Raw genomic sequence first — 18,087 nt, 5'->3', positions numbered from 1 at the left:
TAGAATTTTAGGATTTTTAAAATATACATGTTTTCTTTCTTTTAAGTAACATCGAAGAGCTGAACATAAAGTATTTCTTATCATGGAAATTGTTGGATAATCTGCTATAGTGGATAAAAGTAATTCTCAATATCCAAATGTATTTATTTTTAACTCTCTGAACTTCATTTTCCTTATCTGTAAATTGAAATCTTTAAGGACCCTTAAAGCTTAGAAAACTTACTATTCCATGAGTCTGCTTATAATGCACTTTAAATTTATTCCCTTAACTTTTATATCAGACGTCACTAGCTGACAGCTTGCTGGATCCAGTCTGCAGCCATATGTTATTTGGCCCACATTAGTGTTTGAGATTTAGTTTGTTTTTAATGTTTGAGTTTCATTGCCAGTGCTTTAAAAATTGAGATATATTGCATGAAAATCCAGATTTTTACATTTATCTTTAAAAATAGGAAGATCTGATAACATTGGGTTCTCCCTCTTTCCCAGATGGTACTAAGTAGCAGGTGCTACTGAGAGCAACCCCACTTCACTACAGTTCCCATCTAGCTTCTTCACACATTTAGATTACCTGTCCAGATCTTACAGGCATTTGTGGTTTTGAACCTTGATTTAGATGTTCTCTATTCTAGTTAGCACAATTATCTAGTCCATTCAGACACAGTGAAAAGCCTAGGTTTATTCCTTTAATCACAAATCCTAAATTGATCAAGAGTTAATTCGCTTTTTTTAGGCTTGGGGTTTTATCTTTGAGATTGTTATCTGGAGGGAAGCTGTTTTTTCAACTGCTTTTTACTGTGTTGTATAAGATTCTTCATAGTTATATGTTATTTTTAGCATACAATTAAGAATTTTTCATGTAGTTATCAACATTATTGTAACCATAATCATAGTTATAATATATATTATAAAGGTCTAGCTGGGCCTGAAATTGTTCATTGCTCTTTATTAATTACTATATTTTTCTGTTGTTTATATATTGCTGAATCAATTTATTTATGGCTTTTAAATAAATTACCAAACCTAGGCCAGGCATAGTAGTTCTTGCCTGTAATCCCAGCACTTTGGAAGGTTGAGTTGGGTGGATCACTTGAACCCAGGAGTTCAAGACCAGCCTGGACAATATAGAGAGACCTCATCTCTACAGAAAATACAAAAATTAGCTGGGTATGTTGGTGTGTGCCTATAGTCCCAGCTACTCAAGAGGCTGGGGTGGGAGGATCACTTGAGTCCAGGGAGGTCAAGGCTGCAGTGAGCTCTAATAGTGCCCCTGCACTCCAGCCTGGGCAACAGAGTGAGACCCTGTCTAAAAAAATAAATAATAAATAAAGGTGGGCGCAGTGGCTCGCGCCTGTAATCCCAGCACTTTGGGAGGTCAAGGTGGGCAGATCAGTTGAGGCCAGGAGTTTGAGACACGCCCAGCCAACGTGGTGAAACCTTGTCTACTAAAAATACAAAAATTAGCCAGATGTGCTGGCAGGTGCCTGTAATCCCAGCTACTCGGGAGGCTGAGGCACGAGAATTACTTGAACCCAGAAGGTAGAAGTTGCAGTGAGCTGAGATCACACCACTGCACTCCAGCCTGGGTGACAGAGTGAGTCTCAAAAAAATAAAAATAAATAAATAACCAACTCTAGATTTATGGTGCTATCAGATTATATTCTTGGTCCAAAAAAATTTTAAGTCAAATCTCTAAAATATGAAAGTTCAAAAAGATTTTGATAAGATATAACTATTAGGAATATGGATTTTTCTGCAAGCATATTACAAGTGTTAATACCATAAGCAAATTTGATGTTTGTGCAGAATATGTACAAGATTCCAGTACACTTCAGAGTGGGAAGAAGTCCTCCAGTGTCTATGATTGGTGGCAGGATCCCCAAACTTCCTACCTTTTGCTGTTTGGAGGCCTACGTGTAATGGAAAGGAAATTGCCCTGAGAATCAGAGCTGGGTTTTAATGTCATCTCTGATGCTACTAGCTAGCCACAGGATTCTGAGCAGATCACTTTCTGGGCCTTGGTTTCCTCACCTGTAAAATAGTCTTGGACTAAATATTGTCTAATCTTTTCTAAATTCCTGTGATTGTGTTATCTCATTCCTTTTAGCAAGTTTTCCCTTCTTTTTTCCACATTAGAGCAAATGAACTCCATGTCTGGAAAAGTTAACATTCAATATACAGTGGTTTAAGAGCTGGAAGGGGCTGTAGGCAACATGTAGGCACTTTCCTCTATCCATAGATATTTCTCATTTTGAGAAAAGATATTCCTCTATGACCATTATCTCTTTTTTTCCTTCTTTTCACAGGTGTTGAATGACCATTATCTTAATATTAGAATGTATAACTGAATGAAGGATACAGAAGATTCAGTTTAGCTGAGTTAATAGCAAAAGAGAAAATTGTTTTGCCTGAGGTTGTTGAATAACTTTTTTTGTTTTTTGTTTCTTTTTTGAGGCAGTGTCTCACCCCATCACCCAGGCTGGAATGCAGTGGCATGATCTCAGCTCACTGTAGCCTTGACCTCCCAGGCTCAAGCAATTCTCCCACCTCAGCTTCACAAGTAGCTGGGACTACAGGCGCACGCCACTGCACCTGGCTAATTTTCTGTTTATTTTTTGTAGAGATGAGTTCTCACTATGTTGCCCAGGGTGGTCTCAAACTCCTGAGCTCAAGTGATCTGCCCGCCTTGGCCTCCCAAAGTGCTGAGATTACGGGCATGCGCCACTGCACCCAGCCAAATAACTTTTTTATCAGCTAACTGTGCCTGGGATTTGCTTTCCAACCTGTAAAATGTAACTACACTTAATAGTACTTCCTCAATTACTTAACTTTTTTAAAAAGTATTTTTTATTGTATAATACACATAAAATTTACCATGTTAACCATTATTAAGCATACAGTTTAGTGGAAATTAAATATACTCATAATGTTGTGCAACCATCAGCACCATGTGTCGCCCTAACTCTTTTCATCCTGTAAAATTAAACATCTCTGGCCAGGCGCGGTGGCTCACGCCTGTAATTCCAGCACTTTGGGAGGCTGAGGCAGGTGGATCACGAGGTCAAGAGATTGAGACCATCCTGACCAACATGATGAAATCCTGTCTCTACTAAAAATACAAAAATTAGCCGGGCATGGTGGCGGGCGCCTATAGTCCCAGCTACTCGGGAGGCTGCGGCAGGAGAATTACTTGAACGCGGGAGATGGAGGTTGCAGTGAGCCGATATCACGTTACTGCGCTCCAGCCTGGTGACAGAGTGAGACTCTGTCTCAAAAAAAAAAAAATATTGAACATCTCTAACCATTAAATAACAACCCCCCATTTCCTCCTTGCTCCTAGCCCCTGGAAACCACCATTCTACTATCTGTTTCTATGATTTTTGACTACTTCCTTCATATAAGTGGAATTTTGCCTTTTTGTGACTGGCTTATTTTACTTAGCGTAAGATGCTCAAAGGCCATTGATGTTGCACCATGTGACAGGATTTCCTTCCTTTTTAAGGCTTAATAATACTCCATTGTGGCCGGGTGCAGTGGCTTACACCTGTAATCCCAGCACTTCAGGAGGCCGAGGCAGGCAATCATGAGGTCAGGAGATCAAGACCATCCTGGCCAACATGGTGAAACCCTGTCTCTACTAAAAATACAAAAATTAGCTGGGCGTGGTGGTGTACACCTGTTGTCCCAGCTCAGGATGGTGAGGCAGAAGAATCACTCGAACCCAGGAGGCAGAGGTTGCAGTGAGCCAAGATCGTGCCACTGCACTCCAGCCTGGTGACAGAGCAAGATTCCGTCTCAAATAATAATAATAATATTCCATTGTATATATATACCATATTTTACTGATTCATTCATCTGTCAGTAGACATTGGGTTGCTTCTACATCTTAGCTATTGTGAGTAATGCTGCTATGAATATGGTGTACAAATATCTCTCTGGGACTCTGCTTTCAGTTCATTTGAGTGTGTACTCTGAAGTAGAATTGCTACATCTTGTGGTACTTTTTAAAAAATTTTTTTTGAGAAACTGTCGTTTTCCACAGCAGCTTGTATCCTTTTACATTCCCACTGACAGTGCACAAGGGTTCCAGTTTCTTTTTTTTTTTTTTTGAGATGGAGTCTTGTTCTGTTGCCCAGGCTGGAGTGCAGTAGCACAATCTTGGTTCACAGCAACCTCTGCTTCCTGCACTCAAGTGATTCTCCTGCCTCAGCCTCCTGAGTAGCTGGGACCTCAGGTGTGCACCACCATGCCTGGCTAATTTTTGTATTTTTAGTAGAGACGGGGTTTTGCCATGTTGGCCAGGCTGATCTCAAATTCCTGACTGATCGAACTCAAGTGATTCACCAGCCTCAGCCTCCCAAAATGCTGGGATTATAGGTGTGAGCCACCATGCCCCGTGGATTCTATTTCTCCATATCTTCACCAATGTTTATTTTCTGTGGTTTTGATAGTATCATGGTAATGGTTGTGAGGTGGTATCTTATTTTGATTTGCATTTCTCTAATGATTAGTTATGTCAAGCATCTTTTCATGTGCTTATTGGCCATTTGTGTATCTTTTCTGGAGAACTGTTCTTTGCCTTTTTTTTTTGAGACGGAGTCTCACTTTGTTGCCCAGGCTGGAGTGCAGTGGCACAATCTAGGCTCACCACAACCTCCACCTTCCGAGTTCAAGCAATTCTCCTGTCTCTGCCTCCCAAGTAGCTGGGACTACAGGTGCGTGCCACCATGCCCAGCAAATTTTTATGTTTTTAGTAGAGACGGGGTTTCGTTATGTTGGCCAGGCTAGTCGTGAACTCCTGACCTTGTGATCCACCCGCCTCGGCCTCCCAAAGTGCTGGGATTATAGTCATGAGCCTGTTCTATTAATTTAAACTTAACCTCTCTCTTCTTTTTTATGGTCCTTTCTCCATCTTACTGCTTTCCGTTTATTCATTGCCTGTGGTGTGCCAGGTACTATGCTAGGTTTTCTGCATGTATTATCTAATTTGTACTCAAAATCTCATGAAGTAGTTTTTTTCATAGTTTTAGAAAAGAAAAAGATAAGTTTCAGAAAGGTTAAATAGCTCATTCATGGTCACCCAGGTGCTAAGTGGCAAAGCTAGAATTAGATTTGAGTATGTAGCTCCAAAGCATGCTCTGTTAGCTATTCCAAGCTGGTGCTCCACCTTATTCTTTTGCTCTTTTGGTTTGTTTTTAATTCCATCTCCTCTGGTGGCTAAAAGATTACTAATAAAATTCTTTTTCTTTCACAATCAAGAGTCCAGCAAGCTAAAAGTACAGAAGGTGGAGCCCTGGAACAGCGTGCGTGTGACATTCAACATCCCCCGGGAAGCAGCAGAACGGCTACGGATCCTTGCTCAGAGCAACAACCAGCAGCTTCGGGATTTAGGGATTCTCTCCGTTCAGATTGAAGGTCTTTTACTTTGCCATGTGCCCATCTAGACCAGAATCATTACAGTAGTAGAATATAGCATGATTTTCTATGCTGCTTTGTCTGTTCCTCTGCTCTTGTGTTTCAGAATGCCAAGAGTAACTCATACTTTGCTTTGCAGCACCTTAGGATGAAGAGGGACTGACTGAGGTTATTGCTGGGTCCTGATGGTCTTTACATCTGTAGTCTTGGTTTCCATTCCTTTGGCTAATTTTGACCATCAGTCTTTCAGACTTTGATTTTACTGGCATCCTGACCAGGATTTGATTTGTCTTATTTATTTAGTTGTGTGGTTTTCTTTGTTATTGTTATTGTTTTTAGAGATGGTGTCTTTCTGTGTTGCCCAGGCTGGACTCAAACTCTTGGCCTCAGATGATCCACCCATCTCAGCCTCCTGAGTAGCTGGGACTGTATCACTGTAACACTGTACCCAGCTTAACATACAATTTAATTTGCTTCCTTCCTTCCACCAAATAAAGTTTAGTATTTTCTTTATGCGTCTAACAGATTACGAAGCCTTCAACAGTCCTTTCCTTTTGTAGCAGCGTTCATTTTCTTCTTTTTTTTTTTTTTGAGACGGAGTCTCGCTCTGTCGCCCAGGCTGGAGTGCAGTGGCCGGATCTCAGCTCACTGCAAGCTCCGCCTCCCGGGTTTACGCCATTCTCTCGCCTCAGCCTCCCGAGTAGCTGGGACTACAGGCGCCCGCCATCTCGCCCGGCTAATTTTTTGTATTTTTTTTTAGTAGAGACGGGGTTTCACCGTGTTAGCCAGGATGGTCTCGATCTCCTGACCTCGTGATCCGCCCGTCTCGGCCTTCCAAAGTGCTGGGATTACAGGCTTGAGCCACCGCGCCCGGCCAGCAGCGTTCATTTTCTTTCTTTTTTTTTTTTTTTTTGAGGTGGAGTCTTGCTCTGTCGCCCAGGCTGGAGTGCAGTGGCCGGATCTCAGCTCACTGCAAGCTCCGCCTCCCGGGTTCTCGCCATTCTCCTGTCTCAGCCTCCCAAGTAGCTGGGACTACAGGCGCCCGCCACCTCGCCCGGCTAGTTTTTTTGTATTTTTAGTAGAGACGGGGTTTCACTGTGTTCGCCAGGATGGTCTCGATCTCCTGACCTTGTGATCCACCCATCTCGGCCTCCCAAAGTGCTGGGATTACAGGCTTGAGCCACCGCGCCTGGCCATTTTCTTTTTTTTTTTTTTTTTTTTTTTTTGAGACGGAGTCTCGCTCTGCCGCCCAGGCTGGAGTGCAATGGCCGGATCTCAGCTCACTGCAAGCTCCGCCTCCCGGGTTTACGCCATTCTCCTGCCTCAGCCTCCCAAGTAGCTGGGACTACAGGCGCCCGCCACGTCGCCCGGCTAGTTTTTTTTTGTACTTTTTAGTAGAGACGGGGTTTCACCGTGTTAGCCAGGATGGTCTCGATCTCCTGACCTCGTGATCCGCCCGTCTCGGCCTCCCAAAGTGCTGGGATTACAGGCGTGAGCCACCGCGCCCGGCCCATTTTCTTTTCTTTCTTTCTTTTTTTTTTTTGAGGCAGAGTCTCGCTCTGTTGCCCAGGATGGAGTATAGTGGCGTGATCTCAGCTCACTGCAACCTCCACCTCCCAGGTTCAAGTGATTCTCCTGCCTCAGCCTCCCGAGTAGCTGGGATTACAGGCATGTACCACCATGCCCAGCTAATTTTTGTGCTTTTAGTAGAGACGAGGTTTCACCATCTTGGCCAGGCTGGTCTCAAACTTCTGACCTCAGTTGATCTACCCTCTTCGGCCTCCCAAAGTGCTGGGATTACAGGCGTGAGCCATCATGCCGGCCCACAGTGTTCATTTTCAATATTTTTACCAGAATGATCTTTTTCAAAATGAAAAGTGGATGAGTGCACGCACACACACACATAGACACACACACATCCCTATACCCCTACACCCCTATACCCCTAGATTAAAATCCTACTATCTCTTGGTATTATTCAAAGAATGAAGACCAAACTGCTTACCATGACCTCAGGCCTTGCATGGTCTCACCTCTACCTTCTTCATCCAGCCTTATCTTGTATAACTCTCCTCCCTTGCCCCCTGTGTTCCAGCTTCTCAACTTTCTCTTCCTGCTGCCACAGGTCCTTTGTATTGATGTCTTCTCTGAATGAAATACTATCCCCTACCAGCCCCCCTTCCCCTAGTTCATGCCTGCTCAGCCTTCAAGTATCAGCTTAAATCTTGAGGATATATTCTCTGAACTCCTTTGGCAAGTCAGAGTCCTTTGCTATGTGCTCTCACAAAAGTTTGTTTCTCCCCCTCAGATCATTTATCTCAATCATTTATCTCACACTTTCATTAGAGCAATTATTGATTGTTGTTCTATCCCCCATAGACTCTAAGCTTTAGCATTTGGAATACAGTGATAAATACTGTCCTTACTGTTATAAACTTGGAAGAGCTTATGACTTTAGTAAGGAAGACAAACCTGTGAGAGATACAAGTACCTACCATGTGTGGGAGAGCTCTTTGGAAGCTCAGTGAACTAGACCCCCCTCTTCCCCTCCTGTGTTGATACAACCAGGTGACAACCAGCAATTCCAACTTTCCTTTCTACAGTAGGCCAGGTCCTCCTGTCCCTGTGCTTATGTAGAACCTAAATGCTCCGTGAAACCTCAGCAGCCGAGGTCATCATTTTGTTTATAGGAGTGAGACACATTTTATGCAGTCTAGCATTGTAGGTTGCTCTGCCCTCAAAGGGGAAATACCAACAAACAGATTATTTAGAAAGGGTTATATGTAGATTGAGAAATGGGATAAATTTCACCACTTGATAAATGAGGGGATAGTGGCTTAAACAATAACCACTTTAATTTGAAAAATGTGGAACTATCTAAAAGGATCCAGAAAAGTACAGTTAATTCACAGCAATCTGTAGGATGAACTATTAGGAAGAGTGGAAGTCGAACAACTATTGGATAAAATAACAATATGTGGGCTGTTTATACTTTAAGGGACACATAAGTGGTTTCTTTAAAACCCCACATGTTTTATGGTCTCTGTTCCTATTTAAAGGCTTCAAAACCTTAATTGATAGTGTTTTTCACTGGAGAAAGAAGTACCAGTTTTATCTCTTAAGCAGACCTACTTCCTAAAAGGATAAAATGCTGGTTCTCCTTTAATATTATAGCCATAAATTCAAACATGAGTACTAGCAAGGAAGCAAATAGATAACATATTTTAAGAAATTATGAAATTCACATATGACAATGATTATCACAATACAGAAAGAGTTCTTTAACTTTTAGGCTACATGTGTGTCCCAGATGATCTCTGTTCTTACAATCCTGGGAATTCAGGCAGGAGTGAAAGTGATGGCAGCAGCTATTGCTTTTGTGGAACTGAGCTACTGATTTTGTAAATTGTAAGAAGGAATGTTGGCCAGCCATGGTGGCTCACGCCTGTAATCCCAATACTTTGAGAGGCCGAGGTGGATGGATCACTTGAGGGCAGGAGTTTGAGAACAGCCTGGCCAACGTGGTGAGACCCCGTCTCTACTAAAAATATAAAAATTAGCCCAGCATGGTGGTGCATGCCTGTGGTCCCAGCTACTCGGGAGGCTAAGGCAGGAGAATTGCTTGAGCGCAGGAGGCAGAGGTTATGGTGAACCGAGATCATGCCACTGCACTCCAGCCTGGGCGACAAGAGCAAAATTTTGTATCAAAAAAACAAAAAGAAGGAATGAAGGTATGTTGCCACTATCATGTCTGTTGCAAGGCTTGAGGGACAGGTTGTTCTCGAAAGAGTCCATTCTCCGTTGACTAATACTCCCTGTACCCTTCCTTTTTTAAGTTTTGGCCAGGGAGTTGGGGAAACATCTTTTTTGAGGACATTTTGTGCCCCCTCTGTAAATTCGTGGGGATCTAAAGCGGTAGTCTGCTAACTTTTTCTATAAAGGGCCAAGAATAAATATTTTTGGCTTTTCAGGCCATGAGATCTCAACTCAACAAGTACTCAGCTCTGTCTTGTAGGGCAAAAACAGCCATAGGCAATATGTAAACAAGTAAACATGGCAGGATTTCAATAACACTTTATTTATTTATTTATTTTTGAGATGGAGTCTGGCTCTGTCGCCCAGGCTAGAGTGCAGTGGCCGGATCTCAGCTCACTGCAAGCTCCACCTCCCGGGTTTAACGCCATTCTCCTGCCTCAGCCTTCCAGGTAGCTGGGACTACAGGCGCCTGCCACCTCGCCCGGCTAGTTTTTTGTATTTTTTAGTAGAGACGGGGTTTCACCATGTTAGCCAGGATGGTCTCGATCTCCTGACCTCGTGATCCGCCTGTCTCGGCCTCCCAAAGTGCTGGGATTACAGGCTTGAGCCACCGCGCCCGGCAACACTTTATTTAAATAAACATGCAGTGGGCTGCATTTGACCCACAGGACGTAGTTTGTGGGCCCCTAATTGGCAAGTTTGGGAGCCAGTAGTGTTCTCTTGGACATGAATTGGCATATATGCAGTTGGCAAATAGGGGAGTAATAGCAGTATAATGTGGAAATTCTGTTTATTAAGATGTGATTTTTTTTCTTAGGTAAGAGGAGCTGGAATAGTAGAAACAGAATTATAATTATCAACAAGAAAAAGCTTTTCACTCAGCTGTTGCATGTGTGGGAGTCTTTTCAGCTCTATTAAAATTAAGGATGAGAGTGTGCATTCGTTTGCCTTCCTGATGTGCGTCCCCCAGCCTTGTGTGGCTCTCAGCTCATGACAGGTTGCATTTCTTCCTGTGTCCACCTTAATGGCAGCCCCACTGGCTTAGAGCTCCATTACATCTGTGTTATCTCAGCACCTTTAACCAGGCATTTCCACTGCATTTTTTCTGGTATTTTGCCTCCACCAGTTACTGCTTTTATTAGAGCTCTGGTTACAAAGTCTCATAGGTTTTCAGTTTGCCCTAACCCTCTTATTGTCAGTATGAGATTTGATAAACGTGAGGTTTTCCAGAAATTAATTTGTCATATAGAAAAATGCCTATAATCCTTTGTAAGGTTATAATAAGATGACTGTTTATATTTAAAAAATAGCTAATGAGCACCTGCCATGTACCAGGCACTATTTTATGTATAAAGGATATATTATAGATGGTCATATAATTTATCATTAAATTAGGACACTTTTCTTTCTTTTTTTTTGAGACAAAGTCTCACTGTGTTGCCTGGGTTGGAGTGCAGTGGTACAAACACAACTCACTGTAGCCTCAGCCTCCTGGGCTCAAGCGATCCTCCCATCTCAGCCTCCTGAGTAGCTAGGACCACAGGTGCATGCCACCATGGACCTGACTAATTTTTCATAGAGATGGGATCTCACCATGTCGCTAGTCTTGAACTCCTGGTCTGAAGCAATCCTCCCACCTTGGCCTCCCAAAGTGCTGGGATTAACAAACGTGATTACCATGCCCAGCCTAAATTAGGACACTTCTGAAAGTGAAAGAGAATGCTATTAATTATGCTGGAACAACAGATGTAAAGGAATAAGGACAGACTTGTGATTACCCCTGTATAGTGATGGGGGAGGCAAGCAAGAAAATGAGTGAGTGAATGATTACGTGGAATGTGCTCTGCAGAAATAACAAGATGTTCTGATAAAAGTTACCTAACCTTGGATAAGATGGTTGGTAGAGGCCTTTTTGGGCATGTGACACTTAAGATTACGTGAAAATTGAGAAGCTAGCTATGCGAAGAGTGCAAAGAACTGTTCTAGGCAGAGGAAACCACATGAGCAAAGGCCTTGGGGTAAGAATCAGCCTTGTGTGCCTAAGAAACTAAAAAGAAACACTGTGGCTGAATCTTTGTTATTGAAGGAGAAAAAGAGCATGAGATGAGGTTAAGGAGGTAGACAGGGCTAAATATTGGTAGTATTGGTATCCAGTATTGGTAGCCACAGACTGACTGTTGCTTTTGAGCACTGAAAATGTGGCTAGTTAAAACTGACATGCGCTGTAAGTATAAAATACATATTACATTTTGAAGATTTGATATCCCCCAAAAGAATGTAAAGTATCTCAATAATTCTTATGTTGGCCAGGCTCAGTGGCTCACACCTATAATCCCAGCACTTTGGAAGGCTGAGGCCAGGAGGATTGCTTGAGCGTAGGAGTTTAAGACCAGCCTGGGCAATATAGTGACACCCACCCTGTCTCTACAAAAAATTTAAAACTGAAAAAAATTAGCCAGGCATGTTGGCATACTCCTGTAGTCCCAGCTACTTGGGAAGCTGATGTGGGAGGATCGCTTAAGCCCAGCAGGTCAGTGCTGCAGTGAGCTGTTATCTCACCACTGCACTCCAGCCTGGGCAACAGAGTGAGACCCTGTCTCAAAAAATACAATAATTTTTGCATTAGTTACATGTTGAAATAACAATACATTGGATGTATTAAGTCAAATAAATGATAATTAATTTAATCTGTTTCTTACTGTGGCTTCTAGAAAATTTTAAATTGTATCTGTGGCTCATATTATATTTGTGTTGAACAGCACTTGGCTAGGTAGATAATTTGAGCCCTTGTGTAGACTGTTAAGAAGTTTGGCCTGGCCGGGCACAGTGGCTCATGCCTGTAATCCCAGCACTTTGTGAGGCTGAGATGGGCAGATTGCCTGAGGTCAGGAGTTCGAGACCAGTCTGGCCAACATAGTGAAACCCTGTCTCTACTAAAAGTACAAAAGTTAGCCGGGCATGGTGGCAAGCACCTGTAATCCCAGCTACTTGAGAAGCTGAGGCAGGAGAATCACTTGAACCCGGAGGCGGAAGTTGCAGTGAGCTGAGATTGTGCCATTGCACTCCAGCCCAGGCAACAGGGTGAGACTATGACTCAAAAAAAAAAAGTTTGGTCTTTATTTCTAAAATAGTGAGAAGCAATGGACCTGTTTTAAGCAGAGGAATGATACAAACTGATGTCCTTTTCCAGAACAATTTTCTTTCTACTTAGAATGTCTTAACAAATTTTATATATTAATAGTTCCCTTCCTTTGGTGGAAACCCTCATGACCTGTATTCTCTTTCTCTTTTACGCCTGATTTCTAGAGGCAAGGCAGAGCATCTGGTAACTCCCAGTGATTGCTTCCTTTTTGGTAGGATGTTTGTTCCCTGTGACCAGTGAACCTCCCTGGTTAAAATAGACATAGAAAGCTGACCTAGGCCAAGGCACAGTGGCTCACGTCTATAATCCCAGCACTTCGGGCAGATCACAAGGTCAGGAGATCGAGACCATCCTGGTAAACATGGTAAAACCCCGTCTCTACTAAAAATACAAAAATTAGCTGGGTGTGTTGGCATGTGCCTGTAATCCCAGCTACTCGGGAGGCTGAGGCAGGAGAATCTTTTGACCTCGGAAGGTGGAGACTGCAGTGAGCCAAGATCACACCACTGCACTCCAGCCTGGCGACAGAGTGAGACTCCATCTCAGAAAAAAAAAAAAAAAAAAGAAAAGAAAAGGTGACCTAGATCAGTGACAGGACAGAGGAAACTGCCGTATCTCATTAACTTTCTACTTTGCCATCTTACCCTATGAATCTGAACCCTAGTATAGAAGGACTTGGGTGAGTGCAACCTTTCAGCTCAGCAGCCACAGACTAGCTATATTTTAACTCTCCACAAGGTGGTGCTCTCTTATAATAACAGTAGTCAAAATTTTGGATTAAGTGCAAGAAACATTCTGTAGCTTGTTTCAGAGACCTTTTTATCATTGGACTAAGTAAGATTTAAGTTTCCTCTAAGTTTAGAGTCTACTTAATTGGAACACTTCTAGTAACATTACCTGTGAGGGTACCGTGAAGCTCAAGTAAGATAAAATTAAAAATCCTATACAGGCCAGGCATGGTGGCTCATGCCTGTAATCCCAGCACTTTGGGAGGCCGAGGTGGGTGGATCACATGAGGGCAGGAGTTCGAGACCAGCCTGGCCAATGTGGTGAAACTCTGTCTCTACTAAAAGTGCAAAAATTAGCTGGGCGTGGTGGTGGGTGCCTGTAATTCCAGCTACTCGGGAGGCTGAGGTAGGAGAATCCCTTGAACCCAGGAGACGAAGGTTGCGGTGAGCTGAGATCACGCCACTGCATTCTAGCCTGAGTGACAGAGTAAAATCCCTTCTCAAAAAAAAAAAAAGAAAGAAAAAGGCCAGGTGCGGTGGCTTATGCCTGTAATCCCAGCCCTTTGGGAGGCTGAAGCGGGTGGATCACAAGGTCAGGAGATCGAGACCATTCTGGCTAACACAGTGAAACCCCATCTCTACTAAAAATACAAAAAAATTAGCCGGGTGTGGTGGTGGGTGCCTGTAGTCCCAGCTACTCAGGAGGCTGAGGCAGGAGAATGGCGTGAACCCGGGAGGCAGAGCTTGCAGTGAGCCAAGATTGCACCACTGCACTCCAGCCTGGGCGACAGGAGTGAGACTCGGTCTCAAAAAAAAAGGAAAATCCTATACATAGCCGGACATACTGGTATGTGCCTGTGGTCCCAGCAACTCAGGAGGCTGAGGCAGGAGGACCCTTTAGGTCCAGGAATTTAAGGCGGTGATGAGCTATATGACTGTGTCACTGCACTCCAGCCTGGGTGACAAAGTGAGACCCCGTCTCAATAAACAAAAACCTATACAAATACTGGTCCTGTCATTTGGTGTCTCAGAAAGTAGATTTGTAGCAACCTATCTCCTCTTCATTGCATTGTTTTTTTCCTGCTGGAAATATGTTTATGTTGCAGTTACTGAATGGAAGTGGCATTTTGTTCACAAGTGTTAGTGTCCCCGCACCACTCTATGTTCTTTATTCATTAAACCTACTTATATTTAATATCTACCTTCTGATCATAAATTGTCAAAAGAAAGTCTAGGATTTTGAGTTTTTGAGAACATTTTCTTCCATTATACACACACACCCCACACACACACAATTGGTAAGATGGTTGAAAATAAATATTCAGAGTTCCAGGATCTCTGTTGATACTAAGCATCATTCATGGTCACCCTGCTTCCTTATAACAAGAATTGGTTATATCTCCTTGTGCTTAATGAAACCTACTCAGATGAGTTGAAGAAAGACCCATCTACATTGAACCCACCATTGTTCTGGTGGTAAACTAACCATAATTCTTCAAAAGCACGGATAACTACAGCACTTATATAGCTGTCTATAAACAAAATTTTGCATTTTATTCTAATAATTTCCTTTTTATCACCTGACTGTCATTTTCAGGGGAAGGTGCTATCAACCTGGCTTTGGCTCAGAACCGAAGCCAAGATGTGAGAATGAATGGACCCATTGGAGCCGGAAATTCAGTTAGGATGGAGGCGGGATTTCCCATGGCAGGTGGTCCAGGTAAGACCTCCAACTCAACTGTATGACATTTTACTAGTTTCCTTTTTGGCTTATTTGATCATTTGAGCCCTGAAAGATAGGTGGGGGTTCATGGCATACTTACATCTCTATTTGTTGAATCAGGAAAGCTAGACCTGAGTCATTCCTGGAGGCTAGGGGTCACAGCATGAAGCATCTTTGCAATCATTTGGTCTCATGCTTAAAGGTTGATGAACACTGAGCCATGCAGCAAACATGTATTGACTTCTTGTTGTGTGACAGGACCTGTGCTGTTGGAAATAGAAATGAATGAGACATTTTCTACCCTCATTATGTTAATAGTACAATGGAGAATATAGCTTTCCAACTCCCACTTTCTCTGAGGCTGAGAATATCTGTAAATTGAATTCTTGTGTGCGTATGTGGAATCTGAAGATGTAAGTGGAAGAATATGAGTTTTTTATGTGTTTAGAATTTGAGAGTTATAAATTGCTTCCTTTTCTAGTAATCCTGAAATTTCTTCTTCAAAGATTGAACTCAATATTCTGTGAATATCAGAATATTAGAATTGAGTTGACTGTCATTTAAAGCTGAGGAAGCTGTGGAACTCACATAAAGGAAGTGATTTGCCCAGGGTCACGGAGCATTAAACTAGTATCGCAGATCTTCTAACGCCCAGTTTAGTGCTTTTTTCACTGCACTAGTGGCTTTCAAATTTTTTCAGCTGCAGGACCCTTTATTCAAATAAAACAGAAAAGCACAGCTGCTGTGGTTGAACCTGAGTAAGAACCTGCTTACCCAGTCATTCCCTTCCCACTCTACCACAGTAGCTCTTAGAGAAATGCAGCAGTATAGAGGAGCTCAATTTATAAGATGCTATTCTTGGCCGGGCATGGTGGCTCACGCCTGTAGTCCCAGCACTTTGGGAGGCCGAGGTGGGTGGATCACCTGAGGTCAGGAGTTCAAGACCAGCCTGGCCAAGATGGTGAAACCCCATATCTACTAAAAATACAAAAATTAGCTAGGTGTGGTGGCAGGTGCCTATAATCCCAGCTGCTCGGGAAGCTGAGGCAGGAGAATCACTTGAACCTAGGAGGCAGAGGTTGCAGTGAGCCAAGATTGCACCACTGCACTCCAACCTGGGAAACAGAGCGAGACTCTGTCTCAAAACAAAAAAGCATGCTATTTTGAACTGTAACTAATGAATTGATCATAGAATTGAACTAGGTTTTTATTCTGGTACTACCATTTACTGATTACCTCAAGCTAGTTACTATACTTCCCCAAGCAATACTTTCTTCACAATAAAATGAAATTATAATACCTACCATCTTTTGAGCTCATACTTGAAGGTAGAAGGGCCCTGAGCAGTGCAGCAAACATTTCCTAAGTTCTTGTTAGGACTTAGGAAAATATATATGTCAGGACCTGTGCTGTTGGGCTGTTGTGGAATACCATATAATAGATGTAAAATATCCAGCCTGGTGTTGTGCACATAGATGTAGTTCCCCACAGAAGTCTGAGCATTTGGTGTTAAGGTAGCTTTATGAGAAATTATAGATGACACTGTTGCCACTACTGGAAAGACATGGGCCAGAAGCAGAGTGGGAAAAGCCTAACCAAGTTACATATAGTTAATGAAAGAATGAATAAACCTATAGTTACCATATAGTTACATATAGTTAGTGAAAGAATGAATAAGTCAGAAAATCTGGGTTCTAGTCTCTTTTCCAAAGGACTAAATATTTACTGACTCTGGTTGCCTATAAACATCTTTAATTATGTTCTAGAAACAATGCTAGAGATCCCTTCTAGGCTTAAAATGTTAAGACTCCACTTAATTGTTATTAGTACCCTAATTACAAGCTCTCTTAGGCTAGTATCTGGCAAATAGCAAGCATGTTTACTAAGTATCCTTAAGAAGTGCATGTAAATTATAGTGCTTTTTTTTTTTTTGAGACAGGGTCAAGTGTTCCTCCTGTCTCAGCCCTGCAATAGCTGGGACTACACCCGGCTTATTTTTTTGTTTTGTTTTGTTTTGTTTTGTTTTGTTTTTTTGTAGTGACAGGGTTCTGCCATGTTGACCAGGCTGGTTTAACTCCTGGGCTCAAGTGATCTGCCCCCTCAGCCTCCCAAAGTGCTGGGATTACAGGCATGAACTGAGCCACCATACCCAGCCAATTATAGTACTATAGTTGATTATCAGCCTAGGAAACTGAGAAGCTTTAGATTGAAATCAGGTTAGATTGGTATTTAATGAAGGACTCAGATTGAGATAATGTATATGGTATAAAGTTTCAGGAATAATCAATTAGTAATGACCTGTAGTAACAGTAACATTTTAACCCCCAAGATATCTTTCTTTACTGCCAAGCATATTTTAGGATTGCTTTTCTCTGTTGTCTATTGAGACTTGAAGGATGCAAACAAAGTTTAATATTAGGTTAAACAGCTAAATTTTTCTGGGGAAAGAGACCTTAAATCTCTTCTAAAACTATAATAAATAACTTTAGAATTATGTATCTACAGCAGTTGGTTTTTCAGTCATTCTTAGCACTACTTTCTTCTCTTAGCGTGGGGAACAGAAAGTTTACTAATAAGAGTCTTTTTCAATTAAAACTAAATCCATAGCCTGTTTTTTTTTCATAGCCTTATAAAATTCCAAGATTCGTTGGATACCATAGTAGTCATTTAATTCAACTTTCTCAACTTCAATTCAGTTTCTCAACTTCAATACTGTTGATGCTTGGGGCCAATAATTTTTTTGCTGTGGCAGACTGTCCTGTGTGTTGTGGGATGTTTAGTAGCATCCCTGGCTTCTACCCACCAGATGCCAGTAGCACCACTACTTCCCTGCAGTTGTGCCACCTAAAAATGTCTCCAGACATTACCAAATGTCCCTTGGGGGACAAAATTTCCCCTAGATGAGAACCTTGGATCTTGTGCAGATTCCCATCTAGTACTGGAATGCATGTTATAGTGTCACTATTAAACATGTAGTTAGCATATACTTGAAATTTTCTGGGATTAGGAAGCTTATTATGGACCAAGAAAACCTTTTTTTCTTTTTTTTCTTTTTCTTTTTTTTTTTTTTGAGATGGACTCTCGCTCTGTTGCCTAGGCTAGAGTGCAGTGACGCGATCTTGGCTCACTGCAAGCTCCACCTCCTGGGTTCACACCATTCTCCTGCCTCAGCCTCCCGAGTAGCTGGGACTACAGGCGACTGCCACCACGCCCGGCTAATTTTTTTTTTTTTTTTTTTTTTTTTTTGAGACGGAGTCTCGCTCTGTCGCCCAGGCTGGAGTGCAGTGGCCGGATCTCAGCTCACTGCAAGCTCCGCCTCCCGG

At 42.4% G+C, this 18,087-nt stretch overlaps 1 protein-coding gene and 1 long non-coding RNA gene across 8 annotated transcripts in view; one reads left to right on the top strand and one right to left on the bottom strand.

Moving 5' to 3' along the window:
* LOC117068680 overlaps positions 1-14,936 on the bottom strand; it is a 42,289-nt gene extending 27,353 nt beyond the window's left edge. The window contains exon 1 of the long non-coding RNA XR_004431204.1: positions 14,865-14,936. This is a non-coding gene — a long non-coding RNA (uncharacterized LOC117068680). The remainder of the gene's footprint in view (positions 1-14,864) is intronic.
* The window catches only part of NCOA6 (nuclear receptor coactivator 6), a 119,778-nt gene that overhangs the window by 49,165 nt on the left and 52,526 nt on the right, over positions 1-18,087 (top strand). For 6 of the 7 annotated variants that reach the window (XM_033186182.1, XM_033186181.1, XM_033186180.1 and 3 more), the window contains 2 exons: positions 5,260-5,415; positions 14,639-14,761. In XM_033186182.1, coding sequence (XP_033042073.1) covers positions 5,260-5,415; positions 14,639-14,761 — 279 coding nt within the window. Of the gene's footprint in view, positions 1-5,259; positions 5,416-14,638; positions 14,762-18,087 lie in introns of those variants that run through there. The other variant, XM_033186183.1, reaches the window with a different exon arrangement.

Source organism: Trachypithecus francoisi, unplaced genomic scaffold (assembly GCF_009764315.1).
Source record: "Trachypithecus francoisi isolate TF-2019V2 unplaced genomic scaffold, Tfra_2.0 Lachesis_group21, whole genome shotgun sequence".
Classification (NCBI taxonomy): domain Eukaryota; kingdom Metazoa; phylum Chordata; class Mammalia; order Primates; family Cercopithecidae; genus Trachypithecus; species Trachypithecus francoisi.
This window is presented reverse-complemented; position numbering and strand designations above follow the sequence as displayed.